Consider the following 20,228-nt stretch of genomic DNA (forward strand, 5'->3'; position numbering starts at 1 on the left):
TGCTTATGAATGTGGCCCATTGTCGCTTCTTTTAGGCTGGTTTTCCTAAACCTGGTTGCTTGTTTCTCTCACAGAATCTGGCAACACTAGCTATAACCCCTGCTGCCCCGCCTCCTCCTATCGTTGTCCCAGCCAGCGTGGTAAATAAGATAACAGATTGTTATAGCAGCAAAGCAAAGCATGGCCTCCTCAGCTAAAAGACGAGCCACAGGTCTGGGTGAAAACCCCCAGGACAGCGACAACAGCTCGGACGACGAGGGCCTGGATGGAGACGATGGTTCAGGGGAGGAGGACAGCGAGGCGTCCGAAGAGGAAATCAACGAAGTAAAGAGATAAATGACCCCCAAAAAAAACACACTCCTGTTCCTGCATGCATGGCCTAATAGTAGACTGGGATCAAGTTGCTTTGCATTAAGTTGCTGATCCGGTCTGTGTCTATACCGGATACGGAAACGTTTCTTTCATTTGTGTGTGTGCGGGCAAATGACCGGATACAGTAGGCGGGCTCTAGACCGGATCACACCTGTTGATTTTCAATAGAAACCAGGCTTCCCACAGGTTCTGCGGAAAGCCTGTAAGCTAGCTAGGACGGTAGCTAAGCTAACCCAGCTGTCAGCTATAACTTGTTGGAAGCGACGTTGTTTTGCTATTTATCAGTAGCAGGTTTATAGCAATATAGCAAACGTAGCATGTTATGGAATGTTTTTTATATAGTATGGGATCTAAGTGTCATCTTTGTCTCCCATTATAGGAGATTATGGTGGACTTTGAAGCCCATAACATTGCACACACCGACTTCAACGGAATTAAGAAACTCCTGCAACAGGTATGTATGGATGTATGTATGGATGTATGGGGCGCCAAGTGATGCCAGTCCTGTTTTGCCTGATATGATTAATGTTGTAGTATACTATGTAAGCCAGGGGTCTTCAACCTTTTTCAGTCCAAGGACCCCTTAGCCGAGAGAGAGATGAAGCAGGGACCCCCCTGTTGACCTCCCAATTGTATGAAATAATGTTGCAGATTAAACTTTTTCATAGATTTCATAGATGGCTTCATAGACTTGTTTGACAGCACTATCATGTTGGATTGATGTTCATGTGTATTTTCAGACTTTAACCACACAAACCCTCAATACTTGGTAAACTTCACCTTTCACTCTGTACTTGGTCTGCTCTTTTTCCCCCCACCTACACCAAACTTATTTGCCGAAAATAGACGATCTACAAGCTCACAACACCTCGCGCTGTGAGGCGTGAGCTTGTAGATCTGCTATTTTTGGGGAATGTTACCCTCAGAATATGGATGCTAGGGTTCAAGTGGTTAGAATGTAAAAATCACACAAACATTTGGCGGCCCCCCCTTTTGTAACTCTTGAGGACCCCCTAGGGATCCCAGACCCCCTGTTGAAGACCCCTAAGACCCCCCCTGCCTCACTGACCTTCTCATGCTTTGTTTCAATACAGCTCTTCTTGAAAGCCCATGTAAACATCTCAGAAATGACAGACGTCATCATCCAGCAGAATCACATCGGGAGTGTCATCAGGGTAAACATACCTTTTTGTATTCGAACTGGTCTCAACCGTCACCATTTGCCAGAAGAACTTGTGTGCATTGCAGCTGTGGTAATGTATGTATGCGTCTTGTTCTAGCAAGCTGAGGTACCAGAAGATGAAGACGACGATGACGAAGTCGACCCAAATGAGGTGTTTGGCTTCATCAGCATGCTGAACCTCACAGAGAGAAAGGTAATAGATGCTGGCACTTTGATCGTCTGCGATTGCTATCAATGCCACTGAATGGGACATTATCACGTTTTATCAGACCATTGAATGGGCGAAGTAGGCAACATACATGCATACATACATCGTGGGTAGATCAGTGTGTTGCCTACTTCGCCCATTCGGGTCTGATTCACATGGATTAAAGTTCTCAGTCATTTGGATTCCATGGAAGCCAGCATGTCTTCTATGGAAGTATGTTGCGCAGCAAAAATAGCCGATCTACAAGCTCTCAATGCGTCTGCGACGCATTGAGAGCTTGTAGAAAGGCTATTTTAAGATTAGAGCATTTGAAGTGTTCAAACTAGCAATATGTTAAGAAGCATCCTCCATAATATCTTAATCGTCTCGGATATTTCATATAAAAGCAAAGGTTTAAAGGCTGAATCTGTGATTTCTTCACATGGTTGGCAGTATGTAAAAAAGCAGGAACAATATTACTAAAGCTGCCTAATTTTACATATTGTATTCATTGTTTAGGAATCGGCGCTAGTGTGTGTGGGGGATCCTTTCACACGGTTTCACAAATCGCACATTAGGACATTTTCAGTCGTGAGATTTAAACTAGCTTTAATCCATGGATTCAACGTGATAATGTCCCATTCAATGCATCGATAGTCTCGCGTAGCCAGACCCCACAGAAAATGAAAAACAGCGACCTCTGCTTTTCTGATATTCTGTGGAGTCTGGCAGGAGTATAATGTTAGACTAGAGCGCAGGGAAACACCGGTTTCATGTCTGCCTATAGCGCATCACTTCCGGTTGGTGCGACCATGTTTTCATTCCCACTAACAATATTTCTACACGGAACACTAACACCACTTCTCCCAGAGAACATGGATGGTTTTGGTTATAAGCCCACTTGTTTCTATGATGAAAGAGTAATTTAAAATGTGAATATCTTTCCGTGGTTTTGTCCGCTCCGAGGACGCTATTGTTAAATTAGTTTCGGCTAGTTTCGAGGGGGGGAGGGTGGATCATGGTGGATGGACACGTGAATCCCGCCCACTACATTTGATTGGGTAAAGCGCGGCCCACTTCCTGATCTGAAGGCACGCCCACTTTTAGCCAATGCGCACTGGTTAGGACGAACCGCTCCGACAGATTCCACCGCAGGTCGGAATCTGTTCTTGAGAGATTAATGCATCGATAGCATCCGAATCAGGTGGCACTCGACACTTTAACCTGCTTTCTATCAACCAAACACTAAGAAAGAAATCTAGAAATGCCCAGCTGACTTGTTTTGGTTTCCTCCTGTGCTTGTGTGTGTGTGTGCGTGTGTTGTGAACGTTGTCGCCGGGCAGGGCGTGGAGTGCGTGGAGGAGGTGAAGGAGCTCCTCATGGACCAGTGCGACAAGAGCTGTCCCCACAGCGTGACGGAGCAGCTGGAGCAGATCCTCAACGACACCAGCAAGCCCGTGGGTCTGCTGCTGAGCGAGCGCTTCATCAACGTGCCTCCGCAGATCGCTCTGCCGCTGCACAAGCAGCTCCAGTGAGTCCCCCTCCCTGTCCTCGTTAAGCGGGTCGCATCATGCTACCGTTTTCGGTGGTCACCCTCTCTCAGCGCGGTGGTTTGAAAACCACAACGTGTGACGTCAGTGAGCCGCGGTGATAAGCGACTCGCCGCTCACCCCAACACATCTCTCTGTTTTTACTAACCGAAATCACCGGACTATTTGAGCGCCTAGTATCATAATCGCCTAGAACGGTAGCATGCAGCCACCTTTATGCCACCTGCACCGTTTGTCTCTCTCCAGCCTGGTTTAACCTACATTCAATCCGGGAAAGCTTCTGTGTCACTTTAGATTTCTTTGGCTATTCAAAAATAGCAGATCTACAAGCTCATCTATGAGCTTGTAGATCTGCCATTTTTGAAAAATCGTGAACATTTGTGCAAAACTTTGAATATATATATATTCAAAGATTTGCACAAATTCTCACGATTTGTCAAAAGTAATAGCTACAAGAAAGAGAAGAAATCTACAAGCTTGTGAGTCAAACGATAATGAGGTCGAGCTCAGATGTGACCAGAATTCCACTTTTTTTTGTGCTTTTTTAAAAATTAATTAATGTAACATTTAGCGACTCCGTCGCCTCTACCATGGTAGTACAAAGTATCTCAGCTGTGACCGTAACACTGAAACAGTGATTAGCCGGTCAGGAGCACATGAAAAAGTTGAAATGAATGTAAATTGTTGTTTCAGAGAGGAACTGGCAGAAGCTCAGAGGACAAACAAGCCGAGTGGAAGGTGTCACTACTGCCTGATGATCAGCAAGACGTGCAAAGAGGCGACCAAGAGCATCCCGGCCAGAGGAGCCCCTCCTAAAGAAGAGATGGAGTTCATCAATGCAGAGGAGGAGTTCTTCTACGAGGTATATTGCTTTAAAAAGAGCCGTTTGAGTTGTAGTGGGGGGGGAAACGATTTCGGCATTTAGCAGACGCTCTCATCCAGAGCGAATGAGCAGATCGGAATGAGCAGAGCAAGCACAGAACTCTGGTGGTCAACAAATAACATTAAGTAGACTTTAGAGAGGACGGTGTAGTGCCTCAAAGAACCTATGGTAAACAAACGAGCATCTGTTTAAACCAGGGGTTCTCAACCTGTGGGTCGGTGTCCCCACATGACAGTGAAGTGACAGGACTTTAGACCTTTTTTAATACCTAAATAAAAATGAGCATCACTGCATCTAAAGTAATATGCAAACTATACTATAAAAACTGGTCAAATATTGGCCAAATTGACAAATAGTAAGAGGCAGAGATTTAGAAAATAGCAGATCTACAAGCTCACAACGCCTCGCATGGCGAATTTGTAGATCGGCTATTTTCACAATATGTGGAACAGAGTCAAACAAAATGTAATGCCTCAACTCCTACAATTTGAAGTCCTTATCAGGGTGGGTGATTATTTTTGGGACATCGTGAACATTTGTGCAAATATTTGAATATACATATTTATAAAGGGAACATGTTTGACTCAAATCTTTGCTTCGGGGGGGTCCGCGACATGAAAAAGTTTGAGAACCACTGATATAGAAACATACGTTTTTCAAAGAAAAAACTGTTTGGATTTAGAAGACATTTGTAGAATACCCAGAAGCAAAGATTTTAGTCGCAAATGTTTGCTTTAAAAACGCATATATATATATTCAAAAGATTTGCACAAACTTGAATGATTTAAAAAAAAAAAACTGATCTACAAGCTCATTGTGCGGCACTCGGAGCCGCGCTATGAGCTTGTAGATCTGCTTTTAATAGCCAAAGAAATCTAAAAATGACACTTACCCAGTCTAAATGGGTTAAATGCACCATTAGTCCAGTTCACAAACAGTCTATCATTTCTTTCTCTTTTTCTTTCAGCAAGCCACGGTGAAATTCCACTACTCAGTCGAGGACGAGGCAGACACCTGTCTAAGTGGCAGGTGGTCCTTTGACGACGTGCCCATGAAGCCCTACCGAACAGTGATGCTGATACCAGCAGACAGAATGCCCGCCGTCATGGACAAGCTGACGCAGTACCTCAGCGTGTGAAAGCCAACAACAATAAACACTTTGTAGACCTGTAATGTACAGATTGTGCACATTGGACTCTTTTTGGAAACGGTCCCATGCAAATATTGGGTAAAAATACGCCAAGTGAAAATGCTTTGGGAATCAGCCACAGTAATATTAATACTGTTAAGTCATAAGCCTGACTCTTAAAAATAGGCCACGTGGAAGTGATTTCTCTGGGTTAGGTTTGCTTCACTATATATTTATATATTAACCCATTAAGACCTGAGGCGATTCTTAAAAAAAAATCTAAATCCTAACAGTTTTTCGGAAAAAAATATAAAAAAAATATTTTCACGATTTTTCAAAAATAGCAGATCTACAAGCTCGTAGCGCGGCACTCGGTGCCGCGCTATGAGCTTGTACATCTGCTATTTTTGAATAGCCAAAGACATCTAAAGTGACACAGAAGCGTTCCAGGTATCAATGGGTTAAAAGAATCTCCAAATTTACCTCAAGACATAAATGTAAAAAGGAAGTCACCTGAGACCGTTCATACTGCAAAAATGTGTTTACAATTCTGATGCGTCACTGAATAAGAAATTGTCAAACATTGCATTAAAAGTCATCGTTTTCATGAATTTTATACCAGAAAGTTATCAAAATAAATGAAAGAGTGTAAAGTTTCATGTGTAATTCTGTGAAAATAGAAGTAATGTCGAGCCACAGACACCAGTTTTGCAGAGCAGCATAAGTAGTCATTTTAGCCCATCAAATGACATTAAGAGGACTATTGAATATTAACATTTCAATGTATAAGCCTGGTCTTATAAGACAAGTCTGTATTGTATTTGAATATTCAGTAGCTTCTCCCATAGGGGGAGACATTGTCTAGTTCAGACAGTATTATATAGCTCAACTGAACAGAAATATTTACACCACACAATCAGTCACCAATTCACTATCAGTGGCACAGCGCCATGCTGTCCTGTACGGCTTTACAGGTTGGCATAAACACATTTCTTGGGTTCACAAACACAGGCCAGCCAGCTTGTTGATGGCAATATCACCCCGAGAAGTTCCACCAGCTCTGAACAGACATGCCAACTATCCTCAACACCTGACCTCTAGGTTCAGGATTGGAGCAACGAGTGGCATCTGAAGCTGGTCGGGACGGGAAGGCACCAACAGACTTCACCCATTAAGACCGGGAACGCATCTGTGTGTCATTTTTAGATTTCTTAAGCTATTAAAAAATAGATCTGCTATGAGCTTGTAGATCTGCTATTTATTGAAAATGTATTTCTTTTTAACTCAAATCTTTGCTTCTGGGGGTCCCTGGAACAACATATTTTGAGACGGGGGTCCACGACCAAATACATAACATTTTGGAGGTCCTTTACATGAAAAAGTTTGAGAACCACTGATATAGCAACATACGTTTTTTCAAAAAACTGTTAGGATTTAGAAGGCATTTGCAGAATCCCCAGAAGCAAAGATCTGAGTTAAAAAATGTCGCTTTAAAAAAAAATAGATCTACAAGCTCATATCGCGGCACTTGGTGCCGACACGCTATGAGCTTGTATATCAGCTATTTTTTAATAGCCTAAGAAATCTTAAAATGACACAGATGTTTTCCCAATCATAATGGGTTAAGTAAGTCACACGCTGAAAATATATCGATCTACAAGCTCAGCGCGTCGCATTACGCAAATGCTTTGCGCTTGTAGGGGCTATTTTCAGCGCGCGACACCATCGCATGACGTAGTATAAAATTGGGCACTGCCCAAGTCGACACAGATGGCCTCAAAGCCAGCCTTTTTTTGCTGCTCACCAACAATGGCTAACAACTGAATCTGCCTGCGTGACAACAGCAACTCTCAGAGGACACCATAGAAAACCCAGTAGATGAAAACCCGCAGAAAATGGAGCACAGAGCCGTGGGGACAAAATTATAAGAACAAAGATGAAGACAGGGATAGGCTTGATAGTCTTACTGTACACAATAGAGAGGTCACACACCCTCTGAAAGGAATGCCTTTCTTCACTTGTAAATGACAAACCCTTGTCCTGCAACCAGCCTGTGCCACACAGTATGTTTATAGGTGCAAAAAGTGTGTGTAAAATCGACACTTTTTTGCTTTTACTTGTAATGTACAACTTGCAAGTACAGACGGGTAACACATTTAACCCATTAAGACCGAGAACATCAGGGGACCCCCCCACCATCTCAAAATATTTTGTTCCAGGAACGCCCAGAAGCAAAGATTTGAGTTAACAATGTATATATTTATATTCAAATATTTGCACAAAGTTCAAAAATGTTTAATAACCAAAGAAATCTTAAAATGACACAGATGCGTTCCCGGATTGAATGGGTTAAGATTAAAAAGTCTTAAGGTTTTGTGCCACCATGAGCAGCTTCAATGCAGCGTGGCATTGACAGTACAACTTTCCGGAACTCCAGTCTAACGAATCAGTCCCTCGTTCGGCGTTCAACTGGGTTGAGATCTGGTGACTGTGAAGGAGTAACCTGACTCTGTCAAATGGAAGAAGCTTGCGACACACATTTTGTGCAAATGCGATTTCCAGAGGGAGGGGGGTTTACCAGGCTAGTGAAGGAGGCCATAACATTATGATTCACATCACTGTCATACCCATCAAACCATTCTGTGAAGTGAACCCTCGTGCCCTGTAGGATGGTGGCATTGTCATGCTGGAAGAGATCAGGATAGAAGTGGTTCCTCATAGGATAAAGAAGGTGGTCACTCACTAACTTAGTTAGTAATGATTTGCAGTGACCTCTCCCTCTAAGCCTTAGATGGAGTTTTTAGAGACTATGAGGACAAATGCCCTCACAGCATAACAAAGGTATACAGTATATGCCATAGTAGAGCAGTGGTTTTCAACCTTTTTCATGCCAAGCTAAATTGATATACATTTGGCCACGGACCCCCATTTGAAAATGTTTTGTGCCAGGGACCCCCAGAAGAAAAGATATCAGTTAATTTTAGCTTTAAAATATATAAATATTCAAAGATATGCACGCTATGTTAACTCAATTTGCTGGGGACCCCCTGGTACTCCCTCAAGGACCACTGGTGGTCCCCGGACCGCTGGTTGAAAACCACTGCCATAGAGCATGATAGGATGTTAATGTCTCAATTGTGCCATGCACTACGTATGCAGCCAGTAGGGAGCATCTGCATTTCTCATGTTTTTTCCGTCCATTTATTTAGGTTGTCCTTTAAGTTGTCACCCATGTGTTACCTGTACAAAATCTGTGTAATGAACTTTCAATCTTGTTCCGGATATACATTAGTCTGTTGGTGCCTTCCCGTCCCGACCAGCTTCAGATGCCACTCGTTGCTCCAATCCTGAACCTAGAGGTCAGGTGTTGAGGATAGTTGACATGTCTGTTCAGAGCTGGTGGAACTTCTCGGGGTGATATTGCCATCAACAAGCTGGCTGGCCTGTGTTTGTGACATAAAAATGCTAAACACGAATATTGTTCAATCCTTTTGGCCGTTGGTTCTCAAAGTGGGGTCCGGGGACCCCCAGGGGTACTTGAGGGGGTTCCAGGGGGTCCCCAGCAAAATGTGTTAATATAGCATCACAATAATTATGACCTTTTATACTTTGGCTATTCAAAAATAGCAGATATACAAGCTCATAGCGCGGCACCGAGTGCCGCGCTATGAGCTTGTAGATCTGCTATTTTTGAAAAATCGTGAAAATGTGTGCAAACCTTTGAATATATATATATATATTTTTTAAAGCGAACATTAGTAACTCAAATCTTTGCTTCTGGGGGGTCCCTGGAACACAATATTTTGAGATGGGGGTCCGCGTCCAGATACATATCATTTTGGGGGTCCTTGACATGAAAAAGTTTGAGAACCACTGCTTTTGGCAACAGATGGAAGTGTACGTGTTCAAATTCGCGCGAGGTCGACGCCTTTTCACTGGATCACACATCGGTCATAGGTTTGTTCAGCAGCAGCGGACGTGCAGTCCTTGTCCGTGTCCCCGTCGACGGCCGAGGCCTTCTGCTGTTGTTCCGTCTCTTTTTTACAGCTCCCGGTCCCGTCTCTGTGGTCCAACACGTGTTGCAGTAACTCTTTGCTCTCACTAGGGGGCATGTTGTAGTAGAAGTACTGGGGAGCCATCTGAAGGAACCTTGAAAGGCATAAACACAGATGATAAATGTACATACACGCAGTGATGGGAAGAAGAAGTACTCACATGTTCTCGTTAAGTAAAAGTATCGATACTGCAAGAGTAGAGATAGAAAGTAAAATTCCAGTCAATATGTACTTGAGTAAAAGTATACTTTGAGTAAAGTATTAGCAACAAAATATACTTTAAAAACCAAAAGTCAAAGTAGTCATTGTGCAGAAGTGGGGACCGATTGGAACCCCCTAAGGCAGGGGTCTTCAACGTTTTCAGCCCAAGGACCCCCTAGCTGAGAGAGAGATGAAGCAGGGACCCCCTCTATATTGTATAAAATTTTGTTTCATATTCAATTTTTTTTGTTTACGTCGTCTGCTCTTTTTTCCCTCTATACCGATAGCTCTTTGCCAAAAAAAAAGCCGATCTACAAGCTCACAACGCCTCGCGCTGCGAGATTGTAGATTGTAGATCTGCTATTTTTGGCTAAAGTTCTCCTCAGAAAAGGGATGCTAGCGTTCAAGTGGTTAAGGTAAAAAAAGAAAATCATATCACACTAAGATTTGGCGGACCCCCTGTAGTAACTCTGAGGACCCCCATAGGGGTCCCGGACCCCCTGTTGAAGACCCCTGCCCTAAGGCATTGGTTCTCAAAGTGGGGTCCGGGGACCCCCAGGGGTACTTGAGGGGGTTCCAGGGGGTCCCCAGCTAAATGATGGATAGGAACCAAATGGACCCTTATGGGTCTGTAACTCTGAGAGTGTACAAATGGAACCAAATGGACCCGGGTCCATTTGGTTCCATTTGTACCCTCTCAGAGTTAAGTTAACATTGAATTTACAACATGAATTGGGGTCCCAGAGATATAAATGCCATTAAATGGGGGTCCGTAGCCCTAATGCATGTCAAACTGGGGGTCCTTAAAATGTATCTTTTCAAATGGGGGTCCGCGGGCTAATAAGTGTCCATTTGGGGGTCCTTGCTTGACATGAAAAAGTTTGAGAACCACTGCCCTAGGGGTCCCGGACCCCCTGTTGAAGACCCCTGCCCTAAGGGACACCTGGGGGGGGGGGGGGGTCCCTGACCCTGACCCTACTTTGAGAACTACTGCTTTATTGGATAGGTAGTGGTGGACAGAGACAAGAAACACGGAGTGAGAGAGAGCGTGAGACTGGCTTGCAGCGAACGGTCCGGCCGCTCCGGGAATCGATCCAGGGACCTCCCAAAAACTCTTAGACCAAAATACCACACCTCCGTTATCTAGTTTCATGCAGTTTTCAACTTCAAACGCAAAACGTGAGCTTGTAGATCCACTATTTTCTCACAAAGATATTTGGTGTAAAGGGAGAAAAGTAGGGAGCCTAGTATAGACCCCAGGGGAACACCGGTCAACAAAGTATATAGGGTTTAAGTGGTCAGACCCTTTAAGACCGGGAACCGCATCTGTGTCATTTTTAGATTTCTTTGGCTATTCAAACAACAGCAGATCTACAAGCTCATAGCGCGGCACCGAGTGCAGCGCTATGAGCTTGTAGATCTGCTGTTTTTGAAAAATCGTGAAAGTTTGTGCAAATCTATGAATATATATATATACATGTTTTAAAGCGAACATTTTTAACTCCGATCTGTGCTTCTGGGTGGTCCCTGGAACAGCACATTTTGAGATGGGGGTCCGCGGCCAAATACATATCAATTTGGGGGTCCTTGACACGGAAAGGTTGGAGCACCACTGATGTATAGCAACAAACGTTTAAAAAAACAAAAACAAGTTAGGATTTAGAAGACATTTGTAGAATATTATATTCAAAGATTCGCACAAATATTCCCAAAAAACAGCAGATCTACAAGCTAGCACTCGGTGCCGCGCTATGAGCTTGTATATCTGCTATTTTTTTGAATAGTCAAAGACATCTAAAGTGACACAGGTGCGTTCTCGTATTGAATGGGGTTGTTAAATTACTATTTTTATGCATTAGATGTATTATGTGTATTATGATTTATTATCTTGTGTCCTTGCTTACTGTAAATCACTCTGGATTAAGAGCGTCTGCTAAATGCCTAAACTGTAAACTGTAAGTGTAATCCGATTACCCAATAAGAATAACATAGCTACAGATACAGTCTATATGCAAGGGATAATGCATGGGGAGGTGGTCATTATTGAAAGTTGAAGCCCGACAGGGTGATTATGCACCGAGGCGGAGCCGATCCCGCTTATTACACGGCTGCTTAATAAATACATAAATACATTTACCCAAAAGTAACAACAAAACGAAGTATTTCCTTGCTTACAGCAATGAAAGTATTCCATAAGTATTGGGCTGGGCGGACAAGTTTGCCCCGGAAAACAAATGACAGTATTCCACAAGGTAACCGGAAAACTCGCCCCAAAACACACTCGCCCCCCATTCTATATACCGCCGATTTGCCTGTAATACCGCCGATTTGCCTGTAATACCGCCCGATTTGCCCCGGGGCGACTGTGTTTTGGGGCGAGCGTTTCGGTATTCCCCCGTTGTTGTGCCACGATGAACAAGGAAGTGCAGTGGATCAAATAGAATCACTTTTCGGCCTATTTCTCACTTCAAATGTTTTCAAAAACATTCTTGAGAGCAACGTTTAGTTGTAAATGACATTGGTTGTTTGTTTACATGGCTGTCATGTTGGATAAGGCATAAAAACCAAGCAACGCAGGTTGGCAAGAGCAGGTGTTCTGAGTCTCTGATTACACAGCGGTCCGTTATAGAGCTCATCGGTCATTATCCAGAAATAATGACCGATGGCTGACCAATCAGAATCGAGCATTCAACCAAGCAGTGTAATAAACTTGCAGTATACTTACGTTTCGGGGGATATTTCAGTGACCGTTCTTATGCAGTTGTTCTCCGACAGGGTGTACTCGTGGAACACCACCCACTCGGGCGGGGGCAGCTTGTGTGTCCCCCGGTTGCCATAGCAGGAGAGCGGGTGGACCTGCGCCATGTGCTTGTGCGTCAGCATGAAGTAATTCCCCGAGCCGTCCACGTCTCGAGCAATCTACACAAAAAAAGCAAATACTGCGGTTAAAGTGAGAGAGAGAGAAGCGTATCTCGATTATATGTAAAACTTAAACGTGACCGGCACTGGTCTTTAAACCATTCAATTCTCTGTCATTTTTTTATTTCTTTGGCTATTCAAAAATAGCTGATGTACATGCTCATAGCGCGGCACTCTATGAACTTGTAGATCTGCTATTTTGGGAGAAAAAAAATCTTGACAATGTGTGCAAATCTTTGAATAAATCTTTTTTTTTAAAGCAAACACAACTCAAATCTTTGCTTCTAGGGGGGGGGGGGGGGGTCCCTGGGACAAAATATTTTGAGATGGGGGTCCGCGGCCAAACACACATCATTGTGGGTGGTCCATGACATGAAAACATTTGCGAGACACTGATATTATAGCAACATACGTTTTCTTTTTGAAACGGTTAGGATTTAGAAGACATTTGTAGAATTATATATTCAAAGATTTGCACACATTTTCACGATTTCCTTCATTCCCTCTACTGTCCTGACATAAATGAAGTCCTCCATTGCCTATTAGCCAACCGGTAAATTAAGCCTATTTTTCAACGATTTCAAATCCACCTATGTTTCTATATCCGGTCCGAATATGCAAATAAGAAACCAGAAATGAATTAATGCTATTGGTTGGGACCAGAGCGGGGGTGGGTAATGAATGCTATTGGTTGTGTAGCTTGTCAATCAAATCAGCACAAGGTAGCCACACCCCTCCTACAGCGTACCCTATTACTTTATCATCAATTGTAAAATAAATGGGACCATGATTTACCAAAACGCATATCATGGTGATTGAAAGAAGACTTTAAACTATAGCGACTGGATGCATTATAGTATTTATGACAACATTTATTAAGGTAATAAAATCAAGTGTAAAGATCGGCAACAACCCATCCGCTTCAATAGAGCCTAATTCTTTCTGACACCAGCTGGGGTAAAACAGCGAGACTACAGACCATTCATATGAACTGTCTCTTCCTATACAGCCTCAATTTACCACTCAGAAGCTGGCCCCTTGAGGAGTACGTACAGTGACAAAGATCACCCTCCTTGTCCAGTTCACATCCCGAACACGACCAATTGTTGGGGCGGTGTAGCCGCCCCCTATAAGTGAGTTTTGGACACCGACCAAAAGATTTGTATACCCCCTAACCCTTCCATTGTTAATGCAAATCGATACTTTTGCAAAGTCAGCCAATCACATTACAGCTAGTGTCATCACCACTAACTGTAATGTGATTGGCTGACTTTGCAAATTCAGGACTGTGATTGGCTAGCGAAACACATGACCCATGTGCAGCCCTATGAATAGCAGTATGGACTTTAAAAAAAGTAATTTATCCTTTTTTTAAAGTGAGTCATGTTGTGATGACCACACACCGCCCACTTCACACTGGGTGTGATTTTGTTTGAATAGACACTCGGCCAAACCATATGCACCGCGATGGATTCTAACCCCTAGACTTTGCGATGGTGGACAGGTACTTTACCAATGCACCACGTTTAAGAGAGAAATGTGTGCAGATATAAGAACACCATGCATGCGTGTCAACACTTTGTGTTGTGGGTGACATCATACCAGAGCTCTGGACAGCCTTATATAAGGTATCGGAGATGTCAGAGAGAGAGCTATCGAGACATTTATCTTCTTGTGTGCCAGAGAGAGATAGATCTGAAAGTGTTAGAGAGAGACACACACCGATAGACGAGACAGAAAAAGACGTGCAGAGAGAGCGAGAGAGATGTTGTGTTGGTCGTTGACCCCGAAAAGAGAACATTTTAAAAGCAAACTGATTCATTGTGCTGTTGTGCCAGTGGGGGACCATGTTTACTCTTTTTCAGGGTTCTATCCCGATGTGACCAACAACGACATGGATCAGATTGATGTGCAGGTCTTCAACACCGTGTCTTCTCACTGGACGAAGTTGTCCCCGGTGACAAATGGAAAAGGAGAACGGCCCCTCGAGGTTCCCTCCCCACGCTTGGGCCACACGGCTGTGCTGATAGAGGATTTCATCTACGTCTGGGGGGGAAGAGTGAAGTTTGAGATGATGTTGTGGGATGACTACGAAACCACGGAGTACCATCACGACCCTATTCTTTATGCATTTAATGTCGACACCCACAGATGGTTAAATCTTGAGATTTCTGGGACCGTTCCAGAGGGGAGAGAGGGCCACTCGGCTTGTGTCTTAGGGAAGGTCATGTACATTTATGGAGGAGAAATCCGTAGTGATATTAGATCAGTATTAAGGACTTATAGATCGTTTGTTAGTAATGAAGTGCACAAGTTGGACACGAGCACAATGGTCTGGTCTTTAATTAACACCAGAGGACCTCCACCTGGTTCAACAGGTCAACCTGCCACCATCATCGGGACAAAGATGTTTGTATTTGGGGGCCTATTTGGGGGCCTTGTATTTTGGGGGACGAGGGAAAACTGCAACATCATCAGTGTGTTTGACACAGAGACCAACTGCTGGCTGAGCACGCCTTCTGCTCAGTTTCTAACATGGGAAGAACGCATGCGTCATGCAGCCTTTGCCTATAATGGAGAGCTGTACATATATGGCGGAGACAACCTTGGTCTGTGGAAATTCAACCCAAAGACCTTCTCCTGGAAGAAGGTTGAGCCCAAGGGGAAAGGCCTGGATTGGAAGTGTGGTATGTTCAGTTGCATGGTGAGAGATCGTATCTTCCTCTTTGGATACACAACCCAGACACAACAACCCGTCTGTTGTTGCTTACAGGCCTTAGACTTAAGTCCTAGTCTGAAGACGCTGTGCAAACTAGCAGTTATTCAGTACGGTATGGATCAGTCTGGACTCCCACACAACATCAGGTGGGAACTGGCAGCCATGACAACATAAAGAAATAATAAAATAAGATAACGGTGAGGCCAATAAAAAAAATCCCACCCAGTGTGAAGTGAGCGGTGTTATTAAGCAACAACAGTGGTCATCACAGTGATGGAAGCTCACTTAAAAAAAAGAAGTGCGTGGTGCTATTTTGAAAAGGTGTTGTGCCAGGGACCCCCAGAAGAGAAGATTTACAAGCTCGTAGATCTGCTGTTTTTTAATAGCCAACATATAAATGGATAAAGTGGCTACAATGATAGTGATGCTGTATTAACTACTTTTGCTGGACCCCCCCCCCCCCCCTCCAAGGACCCCACTTTGAGATCCGCTGAACTAATTAACGAACAAACAAACTAACTTTTTTTTTTCTCGCTGGTGAAAGTTCAGTTACTGTTGGCCACAGAGCAACTCCACTGGAGCAGATTTTTCAAAGAAAATAGCAGATCTACAAGCTCATAGCTTGTAGATCTGCTATTTTTGCCAGACCCAGGGGGGCGGCCTACATGAGGCTTTGTCGGTCGGTCCGTCCCTCTTTTCCTCTGCACACACGTCATGCGAAGTTCGGCCATTCAGATTTTAACCACTAGGGGTCTGGCAGTACCAGGTCTCCTGGTTCCCTAGTTTGAATAGCCCAAAGAATCACACCCAGTGTGAAGTGGGCGGTGTGGTCATCACAGTGATGGAAGCTCAAAATATACAGTGATGGTCAGTGATGGAAGCTCAAAATATACAAGTTTCACTTAAAAAGTGCATAGTCCTATTTATGGGTTCTTAATTTCTCGCTTCTTAATTTCTCGCTAGCCAATCACAGTACGTCGCAGCCAATCAGCCAATCACAGTACAGCGAAAGACAAATCTTCGCAACGGAAGACAAACTTTCGCGCCCCGCGAGTCCCAAACCCACTTATAGGGGCGGCTACACCGCCCAAAATGATACAGATGCGTTTCCGGTCTTAATGGGTTAAGAGGGTCATGTCATGTGAGTGTTAATTTAATGCAGCCTCATTGAGTTTATGTGAATGCAGTAAAACGTTTTACTACCGCGTTCCAGACTTTCAAACAGTGGTGGAAGAAGTACTCAGATATTTTACTTAAGTAAAAGTAGCAATACCAACAATATAAAAATACTCTTACAAGTAAAAGGCCTGTGTTAAAAATGTTACTTGAGTAAAAGTACAAAAGTTTTGCCATCAAAATATACTTAAAGTACCAAAAGGAAAAGTACTAAAATGTCGGAAAATAGCAGATCTACAAGCTCACGGTGCGACGTGTTGTGAGCTTGTAGATCTGCTTCAAATAGATATAATAGGGCTGAAGTGGTTAATGTCTGTTTTATATTATAATAATTAACATTTGCAAAGTAACTACCGGTAGTAATTAAAGTTTTCAAATAATTGTAGTGGAGTAAAAGCAATATTTGTCTCTGAGATGTAGTGGAGTAGAAGTAAAAGTACTGAAAATTTTAATTACTACAGTTAAGTAAAGACAACACCTCAAAACTGTACTCAAGTACAGTACTTGAGTAAATGTACTTAGTTACGTTTTACACCACTGCTTTCAAACCACACATACTTGCATGAAGAACCCGGCCAGCAGTGCCCTCTTGACGCCGTGGGTGTTGGACTTTGTGCCAAAGGACGGCTCGGAGATGGGAAGCTCGATGCGCTTCAGGATGTCGGTCAACTCGGACCTGATGGCGTCGGCCGTCTCCAGGGCGCTCTGGTTGAGGAAACGGTCCCGACACCACTTCTCATCGCACGAGTCTGTGGAAAATGGCACCATATACAAAAGGCTTAGTCAATCGAGCTCAAGACGTTTATTGATGTTCTCGTTTAACACATTCAATCCGATTTCTTTTAGCCATAACGATTATTTTATACTTTGGGCTATTCAAAAATAGCAGATCTACAAGCTCGTAGCGTGGCACAAAAGTGCCGCGCTACAAGCTTGTAGATCTGCTATTTTTGAAAAATCTTCAACATTTGTGCAAATATTTGAATATATATGTTTTAAAGGCAACATTTGTAACTCAAATCTTTGCTTCATGCGGGTGCCTGGAACAACATATAATTTTGCGGGTCCTTACCATGAAAAGGTTTGAGCACCACTGATATAGAAACACATGTTTTAAAAAAAAACTGTTTTACTGATTTAGAAGACATTTGTAGAATCCCCCAGAAGCAAAGATTTGAGTTACAAATGTTTGCTTTAAAAAAAATAATATATATATTCAAAGATTTGCACACATTTTCAAGATTTTTCAAAAATAGCAGATCTACAAGCTCATAGCGCAGCACTCGGTGCCGCGCTATGAGCTTGTAGATCTGCTATTTTTGAATAGCCCAAAGAAATCTAAAAATGACACACAGATGCGTTCCCGGTCTTAATGGGTTAATGGCCACGGAACAACACATTCCTCTATACTATAGTACATAATCATCGTCACCTTGTTTCACATTTCCACACTTGAGTTGGCAGCAGGTCAATGCGTGGATATGAGTTTCAGACTAGTTGTATATAGTTCCTGTATTGATAATACATTTCATGGATTTTTTCCATACCCGTTATATCAGATCAAAGCTAATTTGCCTGAACCCTTCATTTTGTTAAGTTTCAGTTTCTGAATATTGACAGGGGCCGTAGTATTGTCCATTCATACAATACAGTCTTATCTAGCCCCATGTTATGATAGCCTACTTACAAAAAAAATAATACCAGGTTTTGTGACCTAGCCAGAACAATCAAATATAACCTGCTGTCCAGTGGATTTTGACGTTTCATCACAGTGTACAACATTTGAGAACCACAACAGCAAGGACGCATCACTGTCATTGCATCATACAGTATCATATTTGCATAAATTCATCTCTTTTGATTACACCGTAGCGCATACATGGGCAACTGGCGGCCACATGCGGCCCTCACCTTCACTTAATGCAGCCCGCAGGTAATATTGGAATACTGATATATTGATTTCAGCCGTTTCAATTCCAAACATACAATCATGACCCACTTTAATTACTTAAGTCTATATTATTAGTTTAATTACTTTTTTTTATGTCCAATGTATTTGTATTTAAGTTCATGAAGTTAACTTAAGTATAACTAAATGCATTTGAAATTAAATAAAAAAAGGTTACTTTTCAGGATTCCCATTCCAAAATACCAAAAAAGAATTCAGGATTCCAATTCCAAAATAGCACAAATAGCAGATGTTTTGCTACTTTTTTGTGACATATAACGGCTTAATTTACGGAAAAAAAGTAAAAATATGGAGACAGCAGCAATATGCAATGTGGCCCTCTGGAGTGAGTGTGGAAATATAGTGGCCCTCTCCATAATCAAAGTTGCCCACCCCTGCCGTAGCATTTTGTTGGATGGCTGCAAACTTACACGGCTCTCTTTGGCTTTGTTTGAAGGCATTGTACATGTTTATGAGGGTAAAATGATCGCCGTCAGGGTGCTGGAACTTTCTGTGACACTGGATTGCTTCGTGGGCCATGCCAGCAGTGGGCTCCACAAAGCAGCTTGGCGCTAAAACACAGAATCAATCAGTATCGTTAAAGGCAAGCCACTCTGATCAAGGGCCATCTGTTTCATTGAGGCACGATTGTCAGTGGTGTAAAGTAACTAAGAACATTTACTTAAGTACTGTGCTTAAGTACAATTTTTAGGTACTTTTACTTTACTGGAGTATTTCCAATTTTCAGCACTTTTACTGAACTACTCCACTACATCTCAGAGGCAAATATTGTATTTTTACCCCACTACAATTATATGAAAACTTTACTGTAGTTACTAGTTACTTTGCAGATTTAGATTATTACATTATAAAACATACATTAACCACTTTAGCCCTATTTTATACCTAGGCTATTTGAAAATAGCCGATCTACAAGCTCACAACGCGTCGCATCGTGACGAGTTGTGAGCTTGTAGATCTGCTATTTTCAAACATTTTTGTACTTTTACTTTTGAATTCCGGACTTTTACTTGTAACAGAGTACTTCTACATTGCAGTATTGATACGTTTACTCAGGTAAAACATTTGAGTACTTTTTCCACCACTGATGCTAAGTGGCACGTGGCAAATTACATACAGTATGTATTCCAAAAGAGCACGTCCATACACACCTGAGAGCATGGCGGCGATGGTCAGCATCTCACTTACACATTCAAACTCACAGGACGCCAGCAGAGCCTTGGCCATCTGCGGGTCCAGCGGGAACTCGGAGATGATGATTCCGATCTCAGACAGGTTGCCGTCGTTATCGAGAGCGGCGAGGTAATCCAGCTCTTCCAAAGCCTGCATGAGACCCTCGGGATCTGAGCAAAATCACATTCAACAGTAAATATTGTGCAAGTGTTACACGTACAACGCATTAGTACCAAGATAAACAGATTATGTGGCAATGCATTTGTAACCACGTCCCTATTCTGGTTCTGTCATAATGGCCAAACAAACGCTCAGCGAAAATAGCCGAGCTACCAGCTCACCACGTGTTGCGATGTGTTGTGAGCTGGTAGATCGGCTATTTTCGGCAAAGAGATTTGGTGTAGCGTGAGAACATTTTGGGGCCAAGAAGGATAGACCCATGGGGGACCTCAGTCAAAAAAGTATATAGGGTTTAAGTGGTTAAATATCTGTTGTTACATGAACTCCACAAGTGTAGACCATCTCCTAAGCACACCATGGTTTGTTTCGAAGAATCCATCGGACTTCCATTAATAAATGGTAAATGGTGCATTTATATAGCGTTTTTATCCAAAGCGCTTTACATAGATTGTGCATTACATTCAAACATTCACACACTCATGCACCGATGGCAGAGGAAACCATGCAAGGCACGAACCTCCTCATCGGAAGC

General features: G+C 42.9%; 2 protein-coding genes across 2 annotated transcripts in view; one reads left to right on the top strand and one right to left on the bottom strand.

The window, feature by feature from the left end:
• The first annotated feature begins 135 nt into the window (after positions 1-135).
• On the top strand, positions 136-5,960 carry bccip (BRCA2 and CDKN1A interacting protein). The gene is made up of 7 exons (XM_084078458.1): positions 136-324; positions 752-826; positions 1,467-1,547; positions 1,653-1,748; positions 3,086-3,273; positions 3,986-4,154; positions 5,143-5,960. Exons 1-7 carry the CDS (start codon positions 181-183, stop codon positions 5,311-5,313), a joined length of 924 nt encoding a protein of 307 aa, XP_083934584.1. The 5' UTR covers positions 136-180; the 3' UTR covers positions 5,314-5,960.
• Positions 5,961-9,236: 3,276 nt separating this feature from the next.
• dhx32a (DEAH (Asp-Glu-Ala-His) box polypeptide 32a) overlaps positions 9,237-20,228 on the bottom strand; it is a gene marked incomplete at both ends in the record, with an annotated part of 28,143 nt that continues 17,151 nt past the window's right edge. The window contains 5 exons of the mRNA XM_084078328.1: positions 9,237-9,453; positions 12,286-12,479; positions 16,933-17,123; positions 18,754-18,894; positions 19,495-19,686. Of these exons, the coding sequence (XP_083934454.1) occupies positions 9,237-9,453; positions 12,286-12,479; positions 16,933-17,123; positions 18,754-18,894; positions 19,495-19,686 (935 nt within the window). The remainder of the gene's footprint in view (positions 9,454-12,285; positions 12,480-16,932; positions 17,124-18,753; positions 18,895-19,494; positions 19,687-20,228) is intronic.

This window comes from Gymnoscopelus microlampas (genome assembly GCF_963454915.1).
Source record: "Gymnoscopelus microlampas genome assembly, chromosome: 14".
Taxonomy (NCBI): Eukaryota; Metazoa; Chordata; class Actinopteri; order Myctophiformes; family Myctophidae; genus Gymnoscopelus; species Gymnoscopelus microlampas.

Bases quoted from the DNA above. Each gene is read 5' to 3' on its own strand.
- bccip (XM_084078458.1), top strand. From the start codon at position 181: ATGGCCTCCTCAGCTAAAAGACGAGCCACAGGTCTGGGTGAAAACCCC. The intron at 827-1,466 runs GTATGTATGGAT...GTTTCAATACAG, and splicing joins TTAAGAAACTCCTGCAACAG to CTCTTCTTGAAAGCCCATGT. The intron at 1,749-3,085 runs GTAATAGATGCT...GTCGCCGGGCAG, and splicing joins TGAACCTCACAGAGAGAAAG to GGCGTGGAGTGCGTGGAGGA.